The sequence below is a fragment of the Rhinolophus sinicus genome, linkage group LG09, assembly GCF_036562045.2.
Source record: "Rhinolophus sinicus isolate RSC01 linkage group LG09, ASM3656204v1, whole genome shotgun sequence".
Classification (NCBI taxonomy): domain Eukaryota; kingdom Metazoa; phylum Chordata; class Mammalia; order Chiroptera; family Rhinolophidae; genus Rhinolophus; species Rhinolophus sinicus.
In genome coordinates, this window is record NC_133758.1 from 6,498,825 (window position 1) to 6,523,434 (window position 24,610).

The following is a 24,610-nucleotide window of genomic DNA, read 5'->3' on the forward strand; positions in this document are numbered from 1 at the left end:
GCAGGCCTCGTCCTAGGGAAGACCTTCTTGTCCCCCGCTTGTAGCTAACGTGGGATGGGCATGGAGGCAGTCGCTAGCAAAGGGGCATCCACCCCCAGCGCTTCCTGATACCTTCCCAGAAGGAACCCACTCTTTAGTTAGACCCCTTCCCTGCCTCTATTAGGAGTCATTCCTGTACAGCCAATGTAGTCTGGTCCCCCAATCCTTCCAAATCGCCTGACTCCGTGTATCACATACCTTACTGGTATTTATCCACCTTCTGATACCTACAATGAAACTCTGAAAACACGGTATTCAGTGTTTGTTGAATAAAGTATGAGACAAACAAGAGTAGACACAACTGACTTTAAGTGAATTTTCTTGTCCCTACAATCGATGAGATAACTTGCACCTTGTACAAAATTAGGTCTTAACAGTCTTCTTTTGTTCTTTGTAAATTATGCGTTATAAACTTTTGTGAAATAAGTAATGCAGTGGATTGCAACATTGGAAAACTCATCCTGCCTACATCACAGAAAAACTCTGAAAATCCTTTTATATCATTTTGAAAAGAATTCTTAATTTATACTTCCTTTACAACTATTAAAACTAAAAACTGACTGAAATTGATTTTTTTCTTTAAATGTATTACACGCTAGAAAGCAAAAAGTGGGTAAGACAAATCTAATAAGAAGGAAAGAGGTATTTCTCATATGGTAAAAGTTAGGCTAATAAGCAGTGACTCATACAAATATAAAGACTAGAAAACTTTAAAACTCAGAGAATTATCTGGAGAGAATAGCACATTGGGTTTAAAAATTAGTAAATCCAAATTATCTTTCTTTTATTTTCCTATATGGTACATCCAGCCAAAGGACATAGTATTAATTATGAGATGCTCATTAATATGGGTAAAAAACACACACAAAAAAACACTCCATCTACATAAGCCCAAATTGTGCCAAATAGTTTCTTTGAGAGAAACTAGATTAATTCTATCTGGCGTAAGGTAGGATAATTAGTTTTAACTGTATTAAGGTAAAATTATTCTAGTAATGCAGACCGAGACGGCTAATTATTGCTCCGTATGTTACTAGCAGCTCCTCCACACCTGTCCAACCTCGGCATAGCAGACCTCTCACCTGTCACTGCTCTTTCCTACAATGTCAAAGACATGCCACGAACACAGCCACCAACCTGCCCCCAGCACAAAGAGAACCAGATTTTCAAACATCAGTGTAGTAAATCGGAAAACAAATCTCATTTGTGATATTTATTCAAATTTACTATGAAGTGTATGAAACACCCTTGAAAATAATTAATATGAAATTACAATTAACAAAAGATATTTATCCTAATCAATGTTCTCCCTGAAGATACACATGTACAAACATATATAAACACACACACACACACTTCAATAAAGCCAAACCAGAAATAACCTGAAGTCATTTACAGTTATTGCAAAGGGTATAACAACGTATTTAGGGAACAATGGTATTGACTTGTGATTTTGCAAATTTTAGTACACATAAAATTCACCTAGCTACTTATTTTAAAATATATGCATTCCTAGTTCCCAAGTTACATGCCTACTAATTCAGAATTTTTATTTTAAGGTAGAGATAGAACCATTTTCCAACTTTAAGAAACACTGCTCTGGGAGATAAGAACATCTAATTTATTTTTAAATTCCTTCTCTTCACCATGTAAATTCTACAGAACATACATGGAATAAACTCCTTTCAGAATAATAGAAAAGAAACTGAATGTGAAATATGAATGTGATTTGTAATTATTCTTTCTTGATTGACTTCCTAATCATTTGCACTAAAATAGAACCACCCTCACAAAAGAAAAAAAAAGGAACGCTGTAATAGAAAATTAAATCAAAGTTGGTTAAAAGCAAAGAGATGATTCTTGTTAGTTACTGATGTATTGATGCTTCCTCTCCTTTGTTTTCCTAGAATTTACAGAGAATTAGAAAGGCTGCCAAATGCTGTGGGGATTTAAACTCCATTAAATTAAGTATAACAAAATGATAGGGAAACAGAAAGTGATGGCCAGTAGCAGAAAAATATGAAATGAAAAAATCTCTCAATTATGTCAACAACCATATTAAATTTAACTGTGTGAATTAAAAGGAAATAAATTCAGCATGTGGAAAGAGTACACTAAGCTGTATCAGGAGGCAACAGCTATTTTAGTGAAAATAAACAAATTCTAAAGAAATATTGCATTGTCCTCATGGACACAATTTATGTCTTTATTTAAACCTAGTAGCTATGTTTTGGAAAATGTAATAGGTTCATGGAATTTGGATCCTGGAAGGTTCTTGGCTACTTATTCCAAGCTCTTCTTTGAAAAATTAGGAAACTAAAGCACAAGGAGTATTACTTGGCTAAGATCGTTCAAAGATTGACCATGGACCCAGGATAAATTTCGTTCTTCCATTCTCTAATCTCTGGTCCCATTTTCCTGTTAAATATGAGTGGAATCATACATTTAGCAGTTACCACTTTCTTTAAATAAAAATGTGGCATGCTCTCTGCAGCCTCTTTTATAACGGCACTGGTTCCATACATGAGGGCTCCACTTTAGACCTAACCACCTCCCAAAGATCTCATCTTTAATCACCATCACATTAGGGATGAGGTTTCAATACATGAATTTTGGAGGGACACAAGCATTCAGCTCTCAGTACTCCCAAAACTTATCTACAAATTCAATATAGTCTCTATAAAAATCCCTGTGGCAATTTGTGCAGAAATGAAAAAGTTGATGGCCAAATTCATATGAAGTTTCAATGGCGCTGAATATCCAAAATTATATTGAAAAAGAACAAGAAGTTGGAGAATTCACGTTTCCTGATTTCAAAACTTACTACAAAGTTATTAATCAAGACAATGTGACACTGGCATAGTGGTAAATGTGGCAACAAATGGGATAGATTGAGAGTCCAGAAATAAACCCATAGTCTATGAACAACTGATTTTCAATAAAGGTGCCCAGGCTATTCAATAGGGGAAAATAGTCTCTTCAACAAACGGTGCTGGGGCAACAGGATATCCACATGGAAAATAATGAAGTTGAACCCCTATCTTACACCATATACAAAAATTTACTCAAAATGGATCAATGATCCTAATATAACAGATAAAACTATAAAAGTCTTAGAAGTATGAATCTTCATAACCTTGGATTTACCAATGGATTCTTAGAAATGAAACCTTAAAATCACAAGCAACAAAAGAAAGGATAGATTAAAACTGTGTGCATCAGACGACATTATCAAGAAAGTGAAAAGACAATCTAAAGAATGGCGGAATACGTATGCAAATCATATATCTGATAAGGGTTTAGTACCCAGAATATAAAAATAACTCTTACAACTCAACAGCAAAAAGGCAAACAACCCTATTACAAATAAGCACAGGGTTTGAATAGATATTTCTCCGAAGAAGATATATAAGTGGCCAACAGCGCATCGAAAGTGCTATCATCATCATCAGATATGAAGGAAATGCAAATGGGAATCACAATAAGATACGAATTCACACCCATTAGGATAGGTATAATTTTAAAAAAACACAAAACCAGAAAAGGACAAGTGTTGCTGAGGATATGGAGCAATAGGAACTCTGATACATTGTGTTGGGAATGTAATGGTCCAGGCAATGTGGAAAAAATTGTGTTGGTCCCTCCAAAAGTTAAACATAGAACTACCATATGACCCAGAAAATTTTATAATTTATAATACTGGAAAATGGGTACTCAAATAAATATATGTTCATGCCTGTTCACAATAGCACTATTCAAAAGAGCCAAAAGATGGAAACCACCCAAGATGCATCAGTGCATGAATGGATGAAAAATCCATAGTGACTGTCTCAGATCTATTAAAGTTAGCTGAGTTTGTCACTAATCTTACAGTACCATTTTCAATTTGAATTTTAGTTATTTTAAAGAAATATTATAACCACAGCCTTTTGTCATTTTAAATGAGAAACTAAATATTATTTTTATCGCTGCTTTAATCAAGCTAATATAAATCAACTGATAACAGATATGTGAACTGCCAATCATTTTATAATAATATAGTGGATTATTAGTAGGATGCTAGTTATATCAAACATAAAATAATATAATTTCATATCTGAATGACAATTTATATTATAAAATTCCATAAAGTTCTAATTATGTAAAAGGTAAGTGACATAAAGTGTCAAAATTTGCATCTTCATTTTAATTGGCTATGGGATCAAGTATCATTTATCTGATATACAGGAATGAGATATTAAAGGGTAATATAAGCCTCTAATAACCTCATAGACTTTGGTACCCTCTAACATTTGCCTCGTGATGGAAAAAAAAGGAGAGTATCAAAATTAAAGCTAAATCAAAATATACAATGAAATTTAAATAATGAAAATGGAAGCATAAATACATACATTTATGTATTCATTTAGCATACATTTATGAAGATGTGCCAAACACTGTAGTAGGGCCTGAGAGTTAATATTCATAATTTTAATTTAACAAGACATGACAGCATTTGGTGTTTTAGTAAAAGGAAGTGAAACCCCACCCAGCAATATTTACCCCTAGAAATAATGGTTCATATATACAAAATCATATCTGCATACCTTTGCTCCAGTGGGGAATCGCAATACAAGAAGAAAAAGAAAACTCTTAGTTTAGAATAAAATTTGTAAAAATCTGTTCGCTGTATGTGTGCATGCAAGCACGTGCATGTGTGTGTGTATCGCAGAGTGGGTGACAGCAATCATATTATATTAGAGTAAATACCACCCAATTTTGCAGTATATTGATTTATTTCTACCTAGTGAGGAACTTTAAGTAAATACCTTCCTTATGACATTAATAAATGATACTTAAGAGTGGGTCTGCTAACTTCAGAAATTCTTAAGCAAAAGAATACTGTTCTGCTCAACCCATACAATCCCATTCACTTCTGTTTAAATGCATACAAAACCATGGATGTGTTTCTAAATTTTATTAAGAAACTAAATTATCAATTCCAAAGACATCTAGCCTACTATTTTGCTACAAACAAAATATTCTTCAAAATCAATTATTTTCATTTTTATAAACTAAATATAACATATTGTACATACAAAAAGGTTTAATTTTCCATATAGCTGAAAGTCTCCATAGTAATATAAATTTTTACTAATAGGTATATTGAAAATTAAAATTTCTAGTATACATCATAACAAAATATGTAAAAAAAGTAAAAGAAAAACATGAAATGATCCCATATTATTTTATATTTAAATTATTGCTACTTTATAACAGTAAAATAATAGATATAATTAATTTTTATTCTTATGTAATAATTTTATGAGTGAAAAAGGATTTGGAAGAAACATAATGAGTGGGGAAAACTTAATAAAATCATAGGTTTGCCTGCTAAATCACTGAATGGAAATAAAATATATTTGAAGACAAAGTTCTAAACAAATTAAATATAATGTCATTTACTGACAGTAAAACAAATTCATTAGGAATTGGCTTTGATGGCCTTTCCACTTTCAGATTAATTCATCATTTTCCTGAGACACATCAATTACCACTCTGTCACAATAATTTTCTGAAAATGACCCATTATGTGACCTGAATGAAGGGATTCAGTTGCCAGAATGATTTAAGAAAACAAGCTTCCAGAGCATTTCATGAGGTGCATGTTGACGAGTTCACGGGGCTTAACCCAACAGAACACTGACGACTTTCCCTAGGAACTTTTCACTTTAAAAAGGGAATCTCTGCCTTTCAATTCATAGTGCAATTTAAAATGTGAATCTTGACATCTTGACCTTCTGTGGGGATGTCTAGGGCACAAGGATTTTGACCTGCAGCTACTCCGTGATAAGAGATTATTTTGATTCGTGTAGTGAGTCTGAATTCTTAATGCCACCAAAAAGATAAACACTTAAAGAATAGTCTTCTGACTGATGTGCATGCCCATTGATTTTGCCAGACATTCCAGAATCTTCCCAGTGTCCAAGTTCTGTCTATTCTAGGCTGAAGAACAACATTGGTTCCAAAGAGCCCAGCTGTGAGTTCCATGTACCCTGTTGACAGGACATGCCAATTGGCACAAATGCCAGCTCCAGACAGGCCCCAATTAGCCCTCAGATTTCCTAACTGACATACTTTGCTGTCATGACATTTTGATACAACTAGAAAGGCATAAAAAGGAAATAGAATAAATTACTTCTTCATCTGTGTTCCCATTCTACTTTATTCTTAGCAATCATCACAATGTATTATTGATGATAATTTACATGTGTATCTTCCTATGTGGGCTCTAAGCACACGGTGGGCAGGACCGATGACTCACCAGTCTTCACAAGGCCAGCATTTAGGGCAGTGACTGACACGGAGTATAACATAAGTAAGTGCTTGCTCTGGCTGAGTGAATCACAGGGAAACAGATCTTTTGATGATCAAAACTTTGTTTCTTAATTGAAATAATTCTGTGGTTTCACAAGAAGAAATCTGTAAAAAGTTCTCTGTATATTTATCGTGTATGTGTGTGTTTGTGTGTGTCAGAATCAAATACAGTACTATGGATGGTTTATGAATCCATGTAATAGTAAATTATGACTATGCCATTCAATTTTAGGTATCTGTATTGCCAAGTCATGAAACACTATTGCAATTTTATCTTGCATTTGCAATAAATCCCTAGAATCACAAAAAATAAGGAAAAGTGAGATGGATTTCAATTTTTCTGGACATTTAGTGTTTAGAGTTCATATGAGTATGAACTACTTATATAGCTCAAAAATATGAACTTATCAGACTCACTATTAACTCACTGTTAAAGGCATTGAGTGAAAACACATAATTGTGCATTAAAACACTATAGGTTCATTAAGGTAATAAATAGAAACAAGATGTACATGTTTTGCAGCATACTGACACTAGAACACATAAATTACAACTTCCACTAAGAGAATATTTTTAAAAATCTACAAACTACTTATCAAAAAAATCCCAGCGGGAACAGTAACTATGTCTATTGGCTTTAGGATAAAACAATTCCAAATGACCCAAGTTTCCTGAAGTCAAATTTGAATTTGATTCTAGTTTTAACATTTATGTCACAGCCTATTAAAACCTATTTGCATTCATTTGACTCAAAAATAATTTCCTGAAACTAAAAAGGAGCCAAAGTAGAGTGTACTTCAGCTGAATCTAAATGTTTACGCAGATACCATAGTACTTACCACTGCCATCGACACATGCAATTGTAAGGTCACTCCAACGAATGGAGAAATACACTCATTTAAAATAAGATCAATTATTTGGACAACACTGAGACAAAGCTGTAACAGGAAACCAAAAACACAAAGGTCCATCCCTCATTGCATTTTGTTTTTCTTATGGAAAATCTTGAAATTGTCAGATTTGTTTTATTCTAACATTATCTTATGAAATTTGTCATACTCTGTTTTCCCATACATGAACATTATTTTGTGTTACAATAAGAAAAAGAGCAAGTCATCAGAGTGAAAGGAAGTATTCAGATTTGGAGGTCTGTACAAATTAAAACAGTATCCTCCCACACACTAGGAAGGGACTCTACCGGGAAAACATTTGCCTCCGACGGGCACCCATACCTTGTTTTTTTCCTGCAGTTCAATTTGTGATGTCTTGAAATCAGGACCTTGAGAGCTTGCACTTAATCTATCTTTCCTCTTGAGGAGCTCTTCCATTTCTTTCACCTGGACCTTTAGCCTTCTATTTTCTCTCTCCAATCCTTGTTTTTCTGTTTCAAGTATTTCTTTCTTGTCCCGTTCTGATGTATTTTCAGCCTGCAGTTTCTCTAGCTAAACAGAAAAGACAAAGAAGCAGCATATAGCATTTATAATTGCTAAAAGGCCAGGCACACAGCAGAGTTCTCCACTAAGCAAGGTTCACGGGTATGTCCATTTTCACACTTACTGAAAAGAAAACTATTTGTCTGAAAAGCTGAGAGAAACACAAGTGTCCTACGACCAGGCCATGACCTGCATTAATACACTGTTCCTCTTGGTTCATTTGACTATCTCAGTACCCATATGGACTATATTTGTCAAATATGTTCAGTGAAAAACTGATGCTATTTTGCCAACAATCTTCACTCAACTGATGAACATTTATCAGTTGAGAAAGCACAAAATCATTCCACGGGTGATTTTGATTGGATGGGTATAGCCCAGGTATTCTTTCACTATTCATTGATTTATTTCCTATACCTCAACTTCCAGGCACTATGCAAATCACTGCGATTAAAGACAAGTGACTGTAATAAAATATTATAAATTCTGTGGTTCACATACTATAAAACATAATCAAAGTCACATGAGTGAGTGGCCAAATTGATTTTCAGCGAATAGAGGTTGGCAAACCATGGCCAGAGAGCCAAATCTGGCCCCCCTATTTTAGTATGTTCCATAGTAATGGTGTCCTTTTTCTAATAGCTGAAAAAAGGTCAAAAGAATATTATTTCTGACACATTAACATTATTTAAATTAAAAATTTCAGCTTCACAGGTAATGTTGTATTGGAACACAGCCATGCTCATTTGTTTACATGTTACTTCTGGCTGCTTTCACACTGTGATGGAGAGTTGAGCTGTGGGGACAGAGGCCATAGGGCCAGTAAAGGGGAAAATATTTCCTACCCAGGCCCTTTCAGAAAACGTTTGCGCACCTCTGCCTTTTTTGTTCTGAATTTTAATCCTGAGCCCTGAGTTCTACTTCTGACTTCATCAATTATTCTTATGAAGCTCTGGCAGGTAACTTCATCTGTGCAGTGTGGACAATTTATTTTCCAATCTTACAAGATTTGTGAGAAGTGAAATGAATTCAATTGATAGAAAGCCCTTCGTATCTAAATCCACGACTCAGATTAGGAAGCTTGTGGTGATACAATTTCCGACAAAGAATTCTGTATGTGTTTATCCCATGTATTTGGGCACATGTATATCTAAATGGCAAAGACACTGGTGACGTTACTTGGTAGAGTGAAGCCGCTCTTAGTAGAAAAGCTAGCAGAACCCAGTCCTGGTTCTGTCACTTACTCATTGGTTGACTCTGGACAAGATCCTCTGTCTGTGCCTCAGTTTTCTTAACAAAATTAGAATGAGAACTCTAGACTCATCAAATCTGTGGTATTGTTAAGGACATAATGAGCTCCATTACTCAAAATGTTTTGGAAACTATGTAACATGATTAAAATATGAAGCATTTTAAAATTATTTGTTAAGGATGAAAATTCCCTTTTTTTATATCGTTAGTTTTAAGTGACTGGATTGCAAAGTGTTAAATAGTATTATATGATTATAAATTATTTTTCATGATATTTTAAATACCAAAAGAAAAATCAACTTAGCATTAAGAAAAATGTTAGACTTCAATAATATCTTTGAACATGAGTTTTTATTTTAAAAAGTCTAAAAAATGATTTCTCATATACATACAATTTTACCATTATTGTAGAAAATGTTCTGTTCCCAAATCTAAGAGAGGCTCTGGCTTATAAAAAAGAGAAAACCCAAATTATACTCTTGGCACTAGACCTTGTTTATCAATTAAACATAATAAACTAAGGAATTGAATTTTAGGTAATGTGGTTTGACATTTGGGGGTGCCTGTTTAGGGATATGAGGTGAAAAAAGTATTTCACAGTCTGATTTAGAACATGATATTACTTTAATTATTAAGATTAATGGTTAAACTTTTGACTGTCATCACATCCCATATCAGAATGAAAATAATAAAGCTGTAACAAAAAGTCATCGAAGAAAAATGAAAAACTTTTCATGTCTTTCCACTGTGTTCATTTAATCATTATACTACATGTAGACGAGGATAATATAAGAAAAATTATAGTCAATCTCACTCATAAATATAGTAGAAAAAATATTAACCAAATACAAGAAGTATTAAAATCAGTGAATAAAAAAATTGATTTGTCATAGGAATGAAAGGTATACGATAACATTAGATCATCTATTATGCAAATCAGTACACTAAACCCCGTACTAGGAAAAAAAAATCAAATCAATTATGTGGTTAAAGTCACATAAAAAACAGTTGCTACAACTCCATTCATGATTGTAGGGAAAAACATTTTGGCACTAGAAATCAAAGTGGATTTTGTAAACCTGACAGATTTAGCAAAATTATGGAACAAATATTTTGTTAGAAGTGTTTTAATTCATTAATTTTAATTTATTTTATTTAATTTACTTTATTGCTTTCCATTTCTACAAGACTCATTGGGTAAGTTATATTTTTATGGTGAAAATTCATTTTATGTAAGATTTTATTTTTGTTAGTGTCATCTCTTCATAGTGTTTGCATATTTTGTAAATCTCTTCTCTATCGAAAGCTGCATCCCTTTTTTATTACTAGTATTTTCTAATTAATTTTGCCTGAAATTCACTTGGGTTTTTGTTGTTGTTGTTGTTTTTGTTGTTTTTTATAAAACAACTCTGGCTTTGCTGACAATCTCTATTAATTTTCTTTTTGTATTTTATTGATGCCTAATATTTTCTTTCTTTCCCTCTTTCTACATTCATTTTTTTTCTCTCTGCTAGAATATTAGCTCATTAATTTTGGGGGGAGTGTCTCTGTTATTTTGTTATTCTGGATATTCCAAGAAGCAACTCTACACTGGGATTAAAAATGCAATAAATGTGTTAGGGGGATGCATCTGAGAGAAAATGAAGAGGCAGTCAGGACTGACAAAGCAGTCAGGACAGACTTGGAGTGAGTGCGAGACACGGAAGGAAGGGAGGCTGAGTGTTATTGCACATCGGTGCTATCCAAGGAAAGTTCGGGAATGCCATGGAAGAGCTTGAGTCAAAGTCGCTAGTGAGGAACACTGCACTTCCCAGAAACAAGGAGCCCTTCTCCTGCTGTGGGAAGCCTGGTCTCAAAGCCTGATTTCAGAATACAGCAGCTGGCAATCTGGATTAATTCCCCTCCCTGTAAGTGAGATTTGAGAAGCAGGGGGGACTGTTTCCTAGTACAATCATTGATGTCACAAATACCCCCTAAATTTTGCAGCATTCCTCAAGATTTCTGTGTCTTTATCTTTCAGTCTTAAATTCCATTAAATTTCTTTCTCTGACCTGTGAGTTACTTATATGTGTTTCCAATACCCAAATAAATGAGTTTCTTCATGTTACTTTCTCTAGTCAAGGCTATCATAAATGACCATCTATTGTCAGAAAATGGTACCCTTTCAGAATCACACAGTTTAGAACAAGACCACAGATTAAATCTCTCTCTCTCAATGCAGCCTCCAAAATCATAAAGGAAAAGAAATAAAATGATCCATTCTACAAACATGAGTAAGAGACTTACTGTAATAGAAACCTTGATTCACATGTAAGAGGGAACATAAATAAATAAACAAACAAACAACGGAGAAAAAAGAAAAGAAATATAGGAAGCAGCAGAGTGTTCACTAGAGACAACATGGGAGCAGTCACATGGGAATTGTCCAGAAGAGGAGACACAAACCAGGGCGGGCAACCTCCACAAGTCACATCACCCGACAGAGGGAAATGCTGAGAACAGAGCTGAGACCTGCAGGTTCAGAACACTAGCTACTATAAGAAATGTCATACAGGAGTTTATAAAATACAGGGGATTCGAGTTTTCAGTCTTGGGGTGGTACCACTAATGAAAGAAGGGGTGCCATTTGCATATTTCAAGGTAAAGGGAGATAGTAAAGCAAGAAGTTGATAGTAAGGCCACTATCAAGAAACATCAGAAGATAGATTGATCTACATTCTTCTCCCCAAGAGTCTGAATTAAAATCCAACAACCCAACCCCTTCACTGTATCAACAAAAGGGGACACTCTGGAACTAAGAAATTAAGTAGACAACACACACTCTGGATTATTCCACCTCCCTGCATAGAACTGCTTGTCATTGTGTATTCTTGCTCATCTACGAAAAACCCTACCCACTTTATCACAAATATAAATAAAAAGAAATGCAATCCATACAAAACTACTAGAAGTAGAAAATAAAATGAGAATCTAAACTTTTCAGCTGCTGAATATGCTGCTCTTAAAACCACATGACAAAGAAAAACGACACCACCACACTCCCACATGAATTAGATTAAGTACAAAAGAGAAAAATCAGTAAACCCTAAAACTGGATGCACCTGGACTTAACAAATTGTACATCAGTTACATAACCCAGGATAAAGCTTTTTAAGTGATTTTTTAACATGGAACTCTCATTTACTATCCAGTGGGATGTATTCTCAGAACAAGAAGGATTGCACTCAAATTTTACACTTCACTCAAGAGGATTATTGTGGATAGTAACACTGAGTTGTAAGTTGTAACAATTCTATGTATATTTGAAGGTATCGTAAATAATTATATGCATCAACATTATTAGGGAACACAATTTCAAAGAGAGACAAATAAACAATTTTAAAATTGGGACAATCACTTTGGAAATTGCTTTGGCAGTTTTCTAAAACAAAAATAACTTTTATGCCTATATGATGAACCAATTATTCCAGTCCTAGAGAAATAAATTCCACTCCAAAGATTAATAAAAACATGACCACATAACTACATTAAAAGCTTTATTTATTATACTCAAAACTTGAAAACAAACAACCAAACAAACAAAAAAACAAATCTTCATCAACAAGAGAATGGATAAACAACTTCCAGCACATTCACACAATGAAGCACTATTATATTGTTGCTAAATAAGAAGGAACATACCATTATTGATTAAAAAAAAAATAAAAACAAAACACACACACAAAACAAAATATGATGAACAAAAGGCTGGCACAATTGAGTATTTATGATGTGTTTCCACATGAGGTTCTAGAATAGGCAAAAATATTCTATGGTGCTCTAATATAGGGAATTGACTGGGAAGGGGCATTAGTAATCTTGAGAACTGTTCAAGGTCATGGAAATACTCCACATCTTGGTATGAATGCACATTATACAGATGCTGGCATATCTCATGATGCATGGACCAGTATCACTCAATATCTGAGCATTATGTTGTGAGGAAATTACACCTAACTAGAAAAGGTCAGCAATAAATACTTAATGCTAAATTCAAATGGGAAATTTGAAATAGGAATGTGAATGTAGTTTTCTATCTCTGTCCACTGAAAGAACGTGGCAGAAATTATACTGCCAGGGAAACGAACATGCCCAGCACGCAATTCTTTCCAATACGATAAACCTGGGTCTTTGAGAAATGTTTGACTCCAGTCCTGCAATAAGCATGTACACGATAAACCCAGAACATAATCATGTCTGAAAACAATTAAGCACTCAGTGATTAATGGAAAATGTCACAAGGACACCAGTCCCAGCTTCAAAGGGTTCCAAGTGGCTAAACTGGGAACAATTCAAACATCAAAAATGAAAACAGTATCAATTTATAATGCAACGAATAAAAACAAATTCATGAGTCTATAATATAACCAAAGAGAGGAAAAAAGACAAAGAGAAAAAACATTTTTAAAATGATTATTTTATTTTCTGCAGAAAAATGACAGTTTAAAAGTGTAAAGGGATAGTAGAGTTAGAACTTTTGCAACCACCCATTATAATAATTAAAATCAGTTCAAATAGATATCATCAATGGGTGCCAAAATCATTAGATAAAAGGTTTTGGAAAACAGGATACTGTGAGGATGTCAGAGAATTACCCCAAAGATCGCTTACTAATTTCAAAATAAATATTATATTGGAAAAACTTGGCAGCCCAGGCCCGAACCAAGTGACTGCATTCAGCGTCACTAATAGTAGAACGATACGGCATTTTGTTCATCTTGATGTGAAGCATAAGGAATCATCTAGTCACATCTGATGCGGTGCTACTGGTATCAGGTAGGTAGAATCCAGGGACACTGCTACACATCTTACAATTCACAGGACAGCACCCCACCCCATGCCAACAGTGCTGAGACTGAGAAATCCTGATCTAGACGTGCCTTCCTGTTGACAGGAAGTACAGGACATGGGAGAATAATGGATACCATGGTTAATCAGTTAGACACATCCAAATGTGGTACATTCTGCCACAGAACTGATCTGGTTTTCTAAAACATCAATTTATGAGAAAGTAATGGGTGAATCTGTTCTAGACTAAAAGAAGTGATTAAAAAGATATCACACCTTATGAATTAAAAAAACTAGATTGGATTAAAACAAATAGATATAAAAGATATTCTTGGAAAAACAGAGGTTATTTGAATATGAACCAGATATCAATTGTAATAATTTATTAATTTCTTAGGTTTGATAGTTGTGGTTGTACAGGAAAACACCCTTATTCTAAAGAGATGCATGGAAAGCATTTATGAAAGAGAGTCACGATGAATTCAACTGGTGTTCAAATAGTACATGAATGACAGAGTTTAATCTTAAAACATAAAAGATAGGGTTGAATATAAAAATTAATAAACAGAATGAGATCTATGATAATGTCACTTACAAAACTTTAAAATTTACATTTTTCGAGAACATATATAAAGAATAGGTACATACTACAAAAGCTGCCTATGAAGGGAATGGGGGTAGGGGAGGGATATTTAGATAACAGAAAATGAACGAATAAGGACAAAGAGCAGAGAAGCTTGGTAGAGACCCATGGTGACAATGTGCCATGAACTAAGGCATGTTGCATAATATAGTTCTCTGCATCTGAGTACAAACATAAGTAAACACATCCATATATCAAAATATAAATATCACTGAATGCTTGAGTGCCATGACATAATTTAAAGAGATAATTGTATTTAAAAAAAGAAACTGGAAAATATGGTTGACTCTGGCAAAGAAATTAAAAGTGAGAGAGGATGAAATCTGTTTTCTTCCAACATTCAAATTAAGAGAGCTGTGGCCCCAGAAAACAGACCTCATGGATGTGATTCTGCTACTTGGACAATTACTGGTCGGATGGCAGCAGTGATGCCATCCCTGGTGGCAGCGGGGGAGAAACTATCTCCCTCGTGGTGTGTAGGATAAAGTGGGGGGAAGCATGAAGTTGAAGAGGAAATGTTTTATGTAGTAGCTTGGCATTTAAATAATACAGAGGCGATGGTAATTATGTGGATTTTAAACTTGGCTGGATGTTATTAAATGACTTGAAAGCCATTAAAAAAAAATGACTAACAGGCTCAGGTCAGCCAACTTTCAAATCAGAGAATGTTATTAAGGCTGGAAGTTGTCCCTTACAGTGTTTAAAGAAGCTTATCTCCTGAATCCAGAGGGCAGATGGAGTGTGCGCAGGGCCAGGAATTGACCTACGTGAAAGAGCCGCAGAGGAGACAGAATGCTTAGTATTGACACATCTACTGAGCTAAGGCAGGGCCCCGACAGGAAAGGAATAGGACTTTGAAAACTGGTGAGAGCTTCTCTCAGTAGATGGGCTTGCCCACCTTGCAGCAATGCCCAATCCCAGTGGGACTGATGAAATGAGTGCCTCAGAGACTGTACAGATACAATCGACCTGTGTGGCCCTTGGAAACATCAGACAAATGATGGGTGATGATGGACAACTGTAAATATAACCAAGGGGTAACCCAATCTCACCTTCTTTTTCCAGAGGTTATATCTTTTCTGGATCTCAAATGACCCTGAGTTTCTGCAGAACATCTCATTGGTTCATTACATTGAAGACATCATGCCAATTAGACCTGAAGTGGCCAGTACTCTGAGTGCCCTAGTCAGTCATAAGCATGGCAGAGAGTAGCAAATTCACCCCACACAAGCTGCCATTCCGATGAAATGTGTAGGGGCCAGTTTTCTGGAGCATACAGAATCATCACCCCTAATGTGTGAGACAAGTTACAGCACTAAGAAAGAGGCAGATTGCTTGGCCAGCCTCTTTTTTGGACACTGGATATACTGCACCTGGAAATAAAGTTCTGACCCATGGGGTTGCTTGAAAGCATGGCATTTTCTGAGTAGGGCCTAGAGCAAGAGAGGGAGCGGCAGTTCCAAGCTCTAGTGCAGGAATTCCTGCCACTTATTGCACTTGACTCAGAAAACCCAGTAGAACTATGGAGCATGTGTTGTAGATAAGCAGCTCTGTGGAGACTGGCAAACCTCAAGGCAAGAGTCACTAAATAGACCCCTAATGTTATCAACAAGACAATGCTTTCTGCAGAAGGGAACCACTTTTCATTTGAAAACCAGCTCCTCATACGCTAAAATCAGTTCAGTAGAGAATGAGCTCCTGACATTGGGGCATAAAGTGACTACCTGGAACGGCCCATCACAGCCTGGGTACTAAAACATTACCCAGTTATAAAATCAGGCAGACTTAACAGCAATTCTGCATATAATGGAAATGGTATATTTAGGATCAGGCCCAACATGTGCAGAGAACAACAGTAAATCACACAGAAAGGTGGACCAAACCTTGAAGTCACAGATCTATATTCCATGGAGGCCTCTGCTCACATCTATATCTTCATGGGGAGTATCATTCAATGAGAACTCAGGTGTGATCCATGAGTGGGCCATCTTGATATGCTAGCATGAGATTAAAAATGGAAAAATCCCAAATGCATGTGTGCCCTGAAGAGGACCAGCCCTAGAGGGCATCACAGTGGAGGTCTTAGGCAGCCTGAAGACATCAAAGAAGTGCAAGGTCCTGGCATCAGCACTTAAATGGAAAGGAACTTCTGAAGCTACCTTACTACACACCTACTTGGTGGTGGCCCTGAAGGGTGTTGGTGAGAAAACAGTTGCTCCCAGTACTTGGAGAAAACACACTGGCCATCAACACTGAAGGAAGGGATGAGAGACCTAAGGTCTGGATGTCCACAAAGGACTGGAAAGTGGTGAATCACTTGGCTTCTTGGCCAGGAGCCTTCGCAGAGCAAGACTGGGAGACTAAAGACAAAGGTCTGTGGAAGAGGCAAGGGAAGAACCTATGGATTTGGGCACAAAAATGTGTGACTTTTGCCATATCTGCCACTTTCCACCACAGAAGAAGCATTTAGCAACAAATTGGGCAGAACGAAGCATTCAGTCAACATCAGCCATTCTCGGTCCTTCACCAGCCCAGGGCTTAAATAATGGACAATAATTGAGTTGTCATAGTATCAGGTCGGAGGTTACGTGCGGTCCAATGGTAACGGCTTCCTCTCAGCAAAGCGGATCTAGCCATTCCTGGGCTGAATGGATGCCTGATCTATGAGACTCTGAGAACCACCATTTGGTGACAATACACCAGACTCTTTCCATAGTGGACAACATGTAGTTTTTACTAGAATTGGAAAGGACTCTAAATTTGTCTTCTCTTTTCTTGTCTCTGCAAGCACCATGATCTGAAGGATTACAGAGAAAATGGTTTACTAACATGGATTCCTGCAAAACGTCACCTGCAACCTTGGGCACATTTAACAGCACAGGGGAGAAAAACAGTGGATGCATTGCCAGAGGATGCACTAGACCTCCAAACAATAATCCCAAGTCAACGACTAGCCTGAAAAAGTGAGAATGGTTTGTTGAAAGACATTTGTGTTTTCCAACCTCAGGGAGACACTCTACAGAGATGGGGCATGGTCGCCAACTTGTGGCACATGCATTAGACCAATGGTCAATGTATGGGGCTGTGTCCCAGTACACTGAATATCTATATGTCCAGGAACCATCAGATAAAAGTAGTCTTGGTTCTTCTTACCATTTTTTCCAGTGTCTCACCATTATTCCCAATGCTTGCAGAAGTGTATTCATACTCTGGCAGCGATAGATTAAACATCTAGGTGAAACATGCTTTTCCACTGTGCATTATAAATATATTATGATTTTGAGATGTTTCAATGTTTTCAGTCACTTGGTCAGGTTAAAAGTTTAAGATGCTTGACAAAAATATTGTTCTGAGCTTTGATAGCAACATTAGAGATGTACTTAAGTGCAGCCTTATATCTATAGTTTGTTTTCTCTTCTAGAAGAGGAAGAATATTTCTCTAAGTGTGAGGCAGCTAAAAGGATCGATTACTCAAATATCTCAGTGAGCCAAAGTCCAACATGAACATTTGTCCAAATTCAAAAAACAAATGTCAATGGCTATGGATCGATTATGTGAGAATCTTCAATTCACCTGACCTTTTTACTGAAAAATTCTTAGACATTTATGGTAGAGGAAAGAATTTCCCAAAAGATTTGACAAAGGTCAAAGTACAGACTCAAGGATTATTTGAAATTTAGTCCGATAATTATTTATGATCAGAATTCAAAATCACAAGGAAATTTTTAAGTGGCTCTCTATCTAGAACCAGGCAAATTTCCTTTGAGTTTCTTAATATACTTGTATTTACCTCAACTCTCTACCTCACATTTCCCCACCTCCCCACAAAATAACAGAGATGGGAGAAAGAAGGACCCTCTTCCCTCTCTCTTTAGAGGTAGTGAAAGTGTCAAATTAAGGAAGAGTTTCAAACAACAATGGTTTCTACTAAACTTGGATTAATGTATAAGACTTACATGAAGGTCTGGATCTGATTCAGAAGAAGAGGAAAAGAATGGAAACATTTAAAGGCCGGAAGCCTTTTAAAAATTGTTCAGGATTGTGGGATAACCTTACAAAAGTCACTGGTACAAAAAAAAAAAAAAAATTATAAAGACTTGAAATCTAAATGTCAGGAAAATGACTAGCTTCTGTGAGGAGATTATTAAAGGAAAATAGAACCAGATCAGAGACTTGCTTAGAAACATGTCACTAAAGTCATTGCAAGGAAAGACTCTGGATGCACTGATGCCTGTCATTTCCCATTTTATTTCTCTGTCTACGGGACATGAATTTACATTGAGTGATAATAATTGTCTTGTTTATTTGCATTCTTACCCAAGTGGCTCAGTTTCAAATTTCCTAAAGTGCAGCAAAGCAAAACCTGCTCCTGTAATGCAAATAATCATTTTTAAGGATGTTTGATGATTTTTCAGTTGTTGGAATGATATTCACGGTGAAAATATCTTAATTTTTTGAAGAGAAACTGTTCATATAATCATGTATTGTATCATCATTGAGCCATATCACATAGCTATTTTTGCTCGATTTGTATATTTTTGCTTAATATTCTAGCATAGGAGAGTTATGTTCCAAAAAATGCAGAAAAATAAGTTCAAAACAATAAATGACAAAGTCTTAAAACAGTTGATTTTTGATGGTATAAGGCAGCATCATGTAGTGGTTAGGGAGTAAGGTTTAATTCTAACACTGCCATTTACTAGTTGTGAAGCCTTGGGCACATTCCTTAAACTTTTTTATATATAATAAAATATATATATTAAATATAATATATATATATATATATAATGTTTTATATATAAAATAATGTTTTCCTTAGAGAGCTCATGGGCTGATTAAATGAAATAAAATATATTAGGAGCTTATAAGGCATGTGGAAACTACAAACTTTCCAGAAACATTTGTAAATATTAGCTATAAATATCTAGTGACACTCAATCTGAAAGAAAACAGAGACATGTATTTTAATAGCCACGTGTGCACCTTCTATTACTTGTTAATATTTAAGGCAAGGATATATACGTTAAATGAGTTTTCTTTTTCCTTTCTCTTTTGACCTGCTTTTTCATTGTATCCTTGTTTACCTCCAAATGACATCTTCCATTTTTTGTAAGCCATTCTCCATTGGTTGGTAAAATAATTTGGAAGGATTGTTTTGATTTATTACCTGCCTGATTTATTTCTTTAGTAAAGCAATTACTGTTGTGATTACAAGAAAGCCTGAAGTAAAAGATGCAAATATAAACTAAAGAGAATTTTTCTCTACGATTCTTGAATCCTTGCAAATACACAGGGGGCAAAAGCCTCAGGCTATAAGACTCATATAATTCCAGAATAAGGGTTTTGAACTTGAACAGATCAATACTGGGGGAAAAAAACAAACACAATATGGTCCATCATATTTTTAAAAATAACTTTCCCTATAGCCACCTGTGATTACCAGGATTAAACATAAATATAAGCAAAGTTACTATTCATATCTTTATAGAAGTTATCTAATTAACAGCAGTTCCACTGCTGCAATATTTAAAATACAGATGAATTTCTAAAAATATTCAAGAGAACCATCTTACTCCAGTAAAGAACTCACTGAATTCAATGAGAAGTTCAGAGGTCACTGAATTTCTTCAATTAACTCCTCAAAGAGGTATTATGTGAAAATGAGGCTTGTCTTATAACTTAGGTGCCCAGCCACTAGTTTCTTAATATTCTTGTCTCTTAAAACATTTTACTCACCAATCTGTATTAGTGGGCACATATGAAACCAGTATGTTTGCAACATATTAAATATAGTCAAATACAGAACACATCAAAGCGTACTGTACATGAATATCCAGTTATGCCCTCGCTATGTTTTGATTGGATTGGATTTTTTTCTTTCAGCTTCATAGTAGGTTGAAATAGAAAGCTCTCTTCCCTTGGATCGGCATTTGATCTTTCTCCTCATCCAGTCAATCGACAGCCATTTGCTGGGCACCTGCTATGAGCCTAACAGACTTAAGAACTCCCCCATCTGAACTGACATGCCGCTTCTTTACCTGTTGTGACACATTCACGGTAACCTGGGACTTTGGCAGCAGAAGTGAAGTGTGATTGCTTTCAGTTCAAGGCGCGTGTTCCCAGAGGTCTCTGCTCGTACGAAGACACGTTTTGTAAGGGAAACATTTGAGGATGATAATAGGAAAGTTCTAAATCCAATGCCTCTAAAACAAAACTATTTATCTTTATTGGAAATTTTAATCCTTTTGAAATGCAACTCTAACTGTTTTAGTAAAACAGTTTTGAATTTAAAGCATTGACAGTAATTGATAATGATATGATGTAAAAGTGTAAATAGCCTATTAATATAAAATTGCTAAGCTGACTTGTTGCCCCCACGGAAAGCCATAAACAGGATCTTGAAGGATTTGGACAGAACTAATGGGCCAAAGGGCCAGGAAAAGTCCCAAATGCATGTGTGCCCTGAAGAGGCCCAGCCCTGGAGGGCATCGCAGTGGAGGCCTTAGGCAGCCTGAAGACATGAAAGAAATGCAAGGTCCCTGGTATCAGCACTTAAATGTAAAGGAACTTCTGAAGGAGAGAGTTGGGCGGATCCTAAGACAGACTAATATTTCACCGTTTTAATTAATGCGGCTCTTTTATTTCCCACTCAGAACACAACCTTCAGGAGGTGGTTCCCTATCCAATAAAAGACAGTAAGGAAGTTATGGTGGAAGGAAAATTTTTAAAAATCTCAGATTGCAATTATATCATCAATCTAACTTAGCTAGAAGGGTTTTGCAAAGACCTGGCCACCAGGAAAAGCTACTACTGGCAGGATAGCTCAGCTAAGGAGGATTTTTACGTTTTGTTTTTCAAAATTTTGCTTGTTTGTTTCAGGTGTACAGCATAGGGTTAGACATTTATATAATTCACAATGTGATTCACCCTAATAAGTCTAGTACCCACCTGGCACTATACCATATTACCATATCACTGACTATATTCCCTATGCTGTGCTTTACATCCCCATGACTATTTTGTAACTACCAATTTGTACTTCTTAATCCCTTCACCAAGGATTTTTTTCATCCAGCTCCCCAATCCCCCTCCCATCTAGTAACCATCACTTGGTTCTCTGTATCTTTGAGTCTGTTTCTGTTTTGTTTATTTTGTTCTTTAGATTCCACATATAAGTGAGATCATATTGTATTTGTCTTTTTCTGTCTGACTTACTATTATTATTACTTAGCATAATACCCTCTAAGTCCATCCATATTGTCACAAGATTTCATTCCTTTTTATGGCCGAGTAATATTCCATTGTATACATGTACCACCTCTTCTTTATCCAGTCGTCTGTTGATGGGCACTTGGGTTGCTTCCATATTTTGGCTATTGTGAATAATGCTGCAGTAAACATGGGGATGCATATATTTGTTTGAATCAGTGTTTTGGATTCCCTTGGATAAATACCCAAAAGTGGAATTGCTGGATCATATGGCAGTTCTATTTTTAATTTTTTGAGGAACCTCCATACTGTTTTCCATGGTGGCTGCACCAAGTTACAATCCCACAAACAGTGCACGAGGGTTCCCTTTTCTCCACATCCTCACCAACACTTGTTTGTTGATTTATTGATGACTGCCATTCTGACAGGTGTGAGGTAATATCTCACTGTGGTTTTAATTTGCATTTCTCTGATGATTAGTGACATTGAGCATCTTTTCATGCATCTGTTGGCTACCCATATGCACCAGCTAGGAAGTTTTTAAATACTTTATTCCACACTATATAATTCCAAACATTTTTTTGAAAAAAATAATCTGTTACTCAAGGCACTTAATACTTCCTGGATAAAGAATCACAGGCTTTCATCTATTGTTCAAGTTTATATTTATCAGTTTTCTGTAAACACAGGACAAGTCACAGTTTTAGTCTTGGATAATTGGACTATTTAGACTTATATTTGTCTAAATGACTAGAACATGCATCCATGTGTGACAGTTTGATTTTCACTTTTCCCAGAATATTATTTTTCTCTCATGGTTTACTCATGTCAAATATCATTTTATAGATTCTGTCTCCTGAGTTTTGTCAATCTGAACTCAGAATCTGTCAGAAGGCTTAATTCTGTATCACTAACCCTCTTTCAAAATTAACCTGCTTGTAACAATCAATATCCTATTTCAAAATTATATAACCTTTCTGAAACGTCCATAGTATTCTCAGTAATTTGTAACACGTCTCTTTGCTAGACCATGTAAAGTCATTAAAAGGTATGAAATAGAAGAAATTTAAATCACTCCTGTTCAACACCTATTGTGGCAATCTCAGAAAATTAAATTATGACGACACTGGATTTCTAATTATACAACACTCTTCTCATCAAAGATGACAGTGTGTAGGTAAATACAATCTCAGGTCTCTATCTAAAATTTCCAACATGGTTAACTCTTCCCACATCATGCACATCTGCTGGGCAGCTCCAATCCAGCTGAAAACATGCACTTAACTATGGTTTTTGATGACTCCTTCACTGAGGGCAGTACTCTGGGGGCAGGTCCATTTCTACGTCACACATCATTGAACTACTAGTTCTTAGCACCGTAGGTCCTATACAATAGTTGCAGAATTAAAGACTGCATTTATATTTTATTTATTTTTTATTTTTTGAGAATGTTTTCTTTGTTAAACAAAACATTTTTCTGCCCTTTGTAGTTTTCCCCACCTTGCCCTAAAAAGTCTGGTAATGAATTGCTCCGCATTAGACTATGTTGCTCTTCTAGTGATCAAAACATTCCCCTAAATCAACATAATTCCTGATATCTATACTTGTGTAAGAGGAAAAATGTTTTCACTTCAATGTCAATATCCCCGCATTAAAAATAAATAAATAACCTTATTCCCCTACTCAACAGAAACGCTCTAAAATTGCTACAGCTCAGACCACCCTTTTAATTACATGTATTCCTGCTAATATCGCAGCCTCTTTCTGTGTCGCCAGCTACTCCCTTTTCACAGACAGTTCTCACCTACCTTTGCTCTTTTCCTGGCTAGCTGCTATCCATCTTTCTTGACATCTTTCCTATATACTTGCATGGATCACTGTACATCACCTACCAAAGTACACAACACACTGTAGTTAACTGTGTGGGTTGGTTGGTTTTCCTCCACGGCCCTCACTCCATCACCCTCCTGAAGCCTCACTGCTGAGCACACTGGAGAAGGTTGATAAATATTCAGGGAACAAATGATTGAGTAAGATAATGAATGAATGAGCGTACGAACTTTTCATGTTTATTGTCTTGTTTTGCTTTTCAGTTCACTATTGCTGCATTTGGCTGATGCAGAGAGGGTCCAGTTGGTTCTCACATGCAGAAAAGTTCCCTCTTTCAATCCCAATCAATAATGCAATTTCCGAATGTGGGGGGGGGGGGAAGACGTAACAAAATGTTTATGTTTTATCTTGCATAAGCAAAATAAAGAGGACTACTTATATAATCACTAAATCTAACATTTTACCCATCTGGGCCTTTTTTTCTCAATTAGGAAGCAGCATTTTAAAAGTGAATGAATGTAGACATTCTGGAAGGGAGGAAAAAACCCCAAATGAATACATTTGGTCCCTTCCATTTAAATCCTGTTGTATTCAATTAGGATTAGGAAGAAAAATAATTAGTCATGTCAAAAACATTTTCTTATACCATGTGGAGGGATTTTAATCGTAATGAAGTTTATCAGAAGTAACGTGTGCCGGTGAGGGAACGCTGAGCTAGAGCTGGCGGAGCCTAGTCAGGATAGTTCACTGACATCGAATGGAATCTGAGAAACGAGGGATTGGAACATGCTCTTTGCAGCTCAAGATCTACATGGCTTTCAGCTATGTAATCAGCAAAGTTTTGCCTAAGCATCAATGCATGTGGAGATCTATGCGAGATTCTAGAAGTATTCTGAACTCTGTATGGGACATAACAGAATTATGTACTGTGTTACTAATCTCTAAAACTCTGGATGGTCAGTCCGATATAGCATATCCTAAATGAAATTTCACTGACAAGGTAGAAACATGTATTTATTCA

At 35.8% G+C, this 24,610-nt stretch overlaps 1 protein-coding gene and 1 long non-coding RNA gene across 3 annotated transcripts in view; one reads left to right on the forward strand and one right to left on the reverse strand.

Moving 5' to 3' along the window:
* Window positions 1–24,610, forward strand: part of LOC141573127 (uncharacterized) — a 339,255-nt gene that overhangs the window by 210,810 nt on the left and 103,835 nt on the right. The gene's annotated exons all lie outside the window — the stretch shown is intronic.
* CCDC102B (coiled-coil domain containing 102B) overlaps window positions 1–24,610 on the reverse strand; it is a 199,622-nt gene that overhangs the window by 106,426 nt on the left and 68,586 nt on the right. For both annotated transcript variants that reach the window (XM_019729363.2, XM_019729362.2), the window contains exon 6: window positions 7,629–7,838. In XM_019729363.2, coding sequence (XP_019584922.2) covers window positions 7,629–7,838 — 210 coding nt within the window. The remainder of the gene's footprint in view (window positions 1–7,628; window positions 7,839–24,610) is intronic.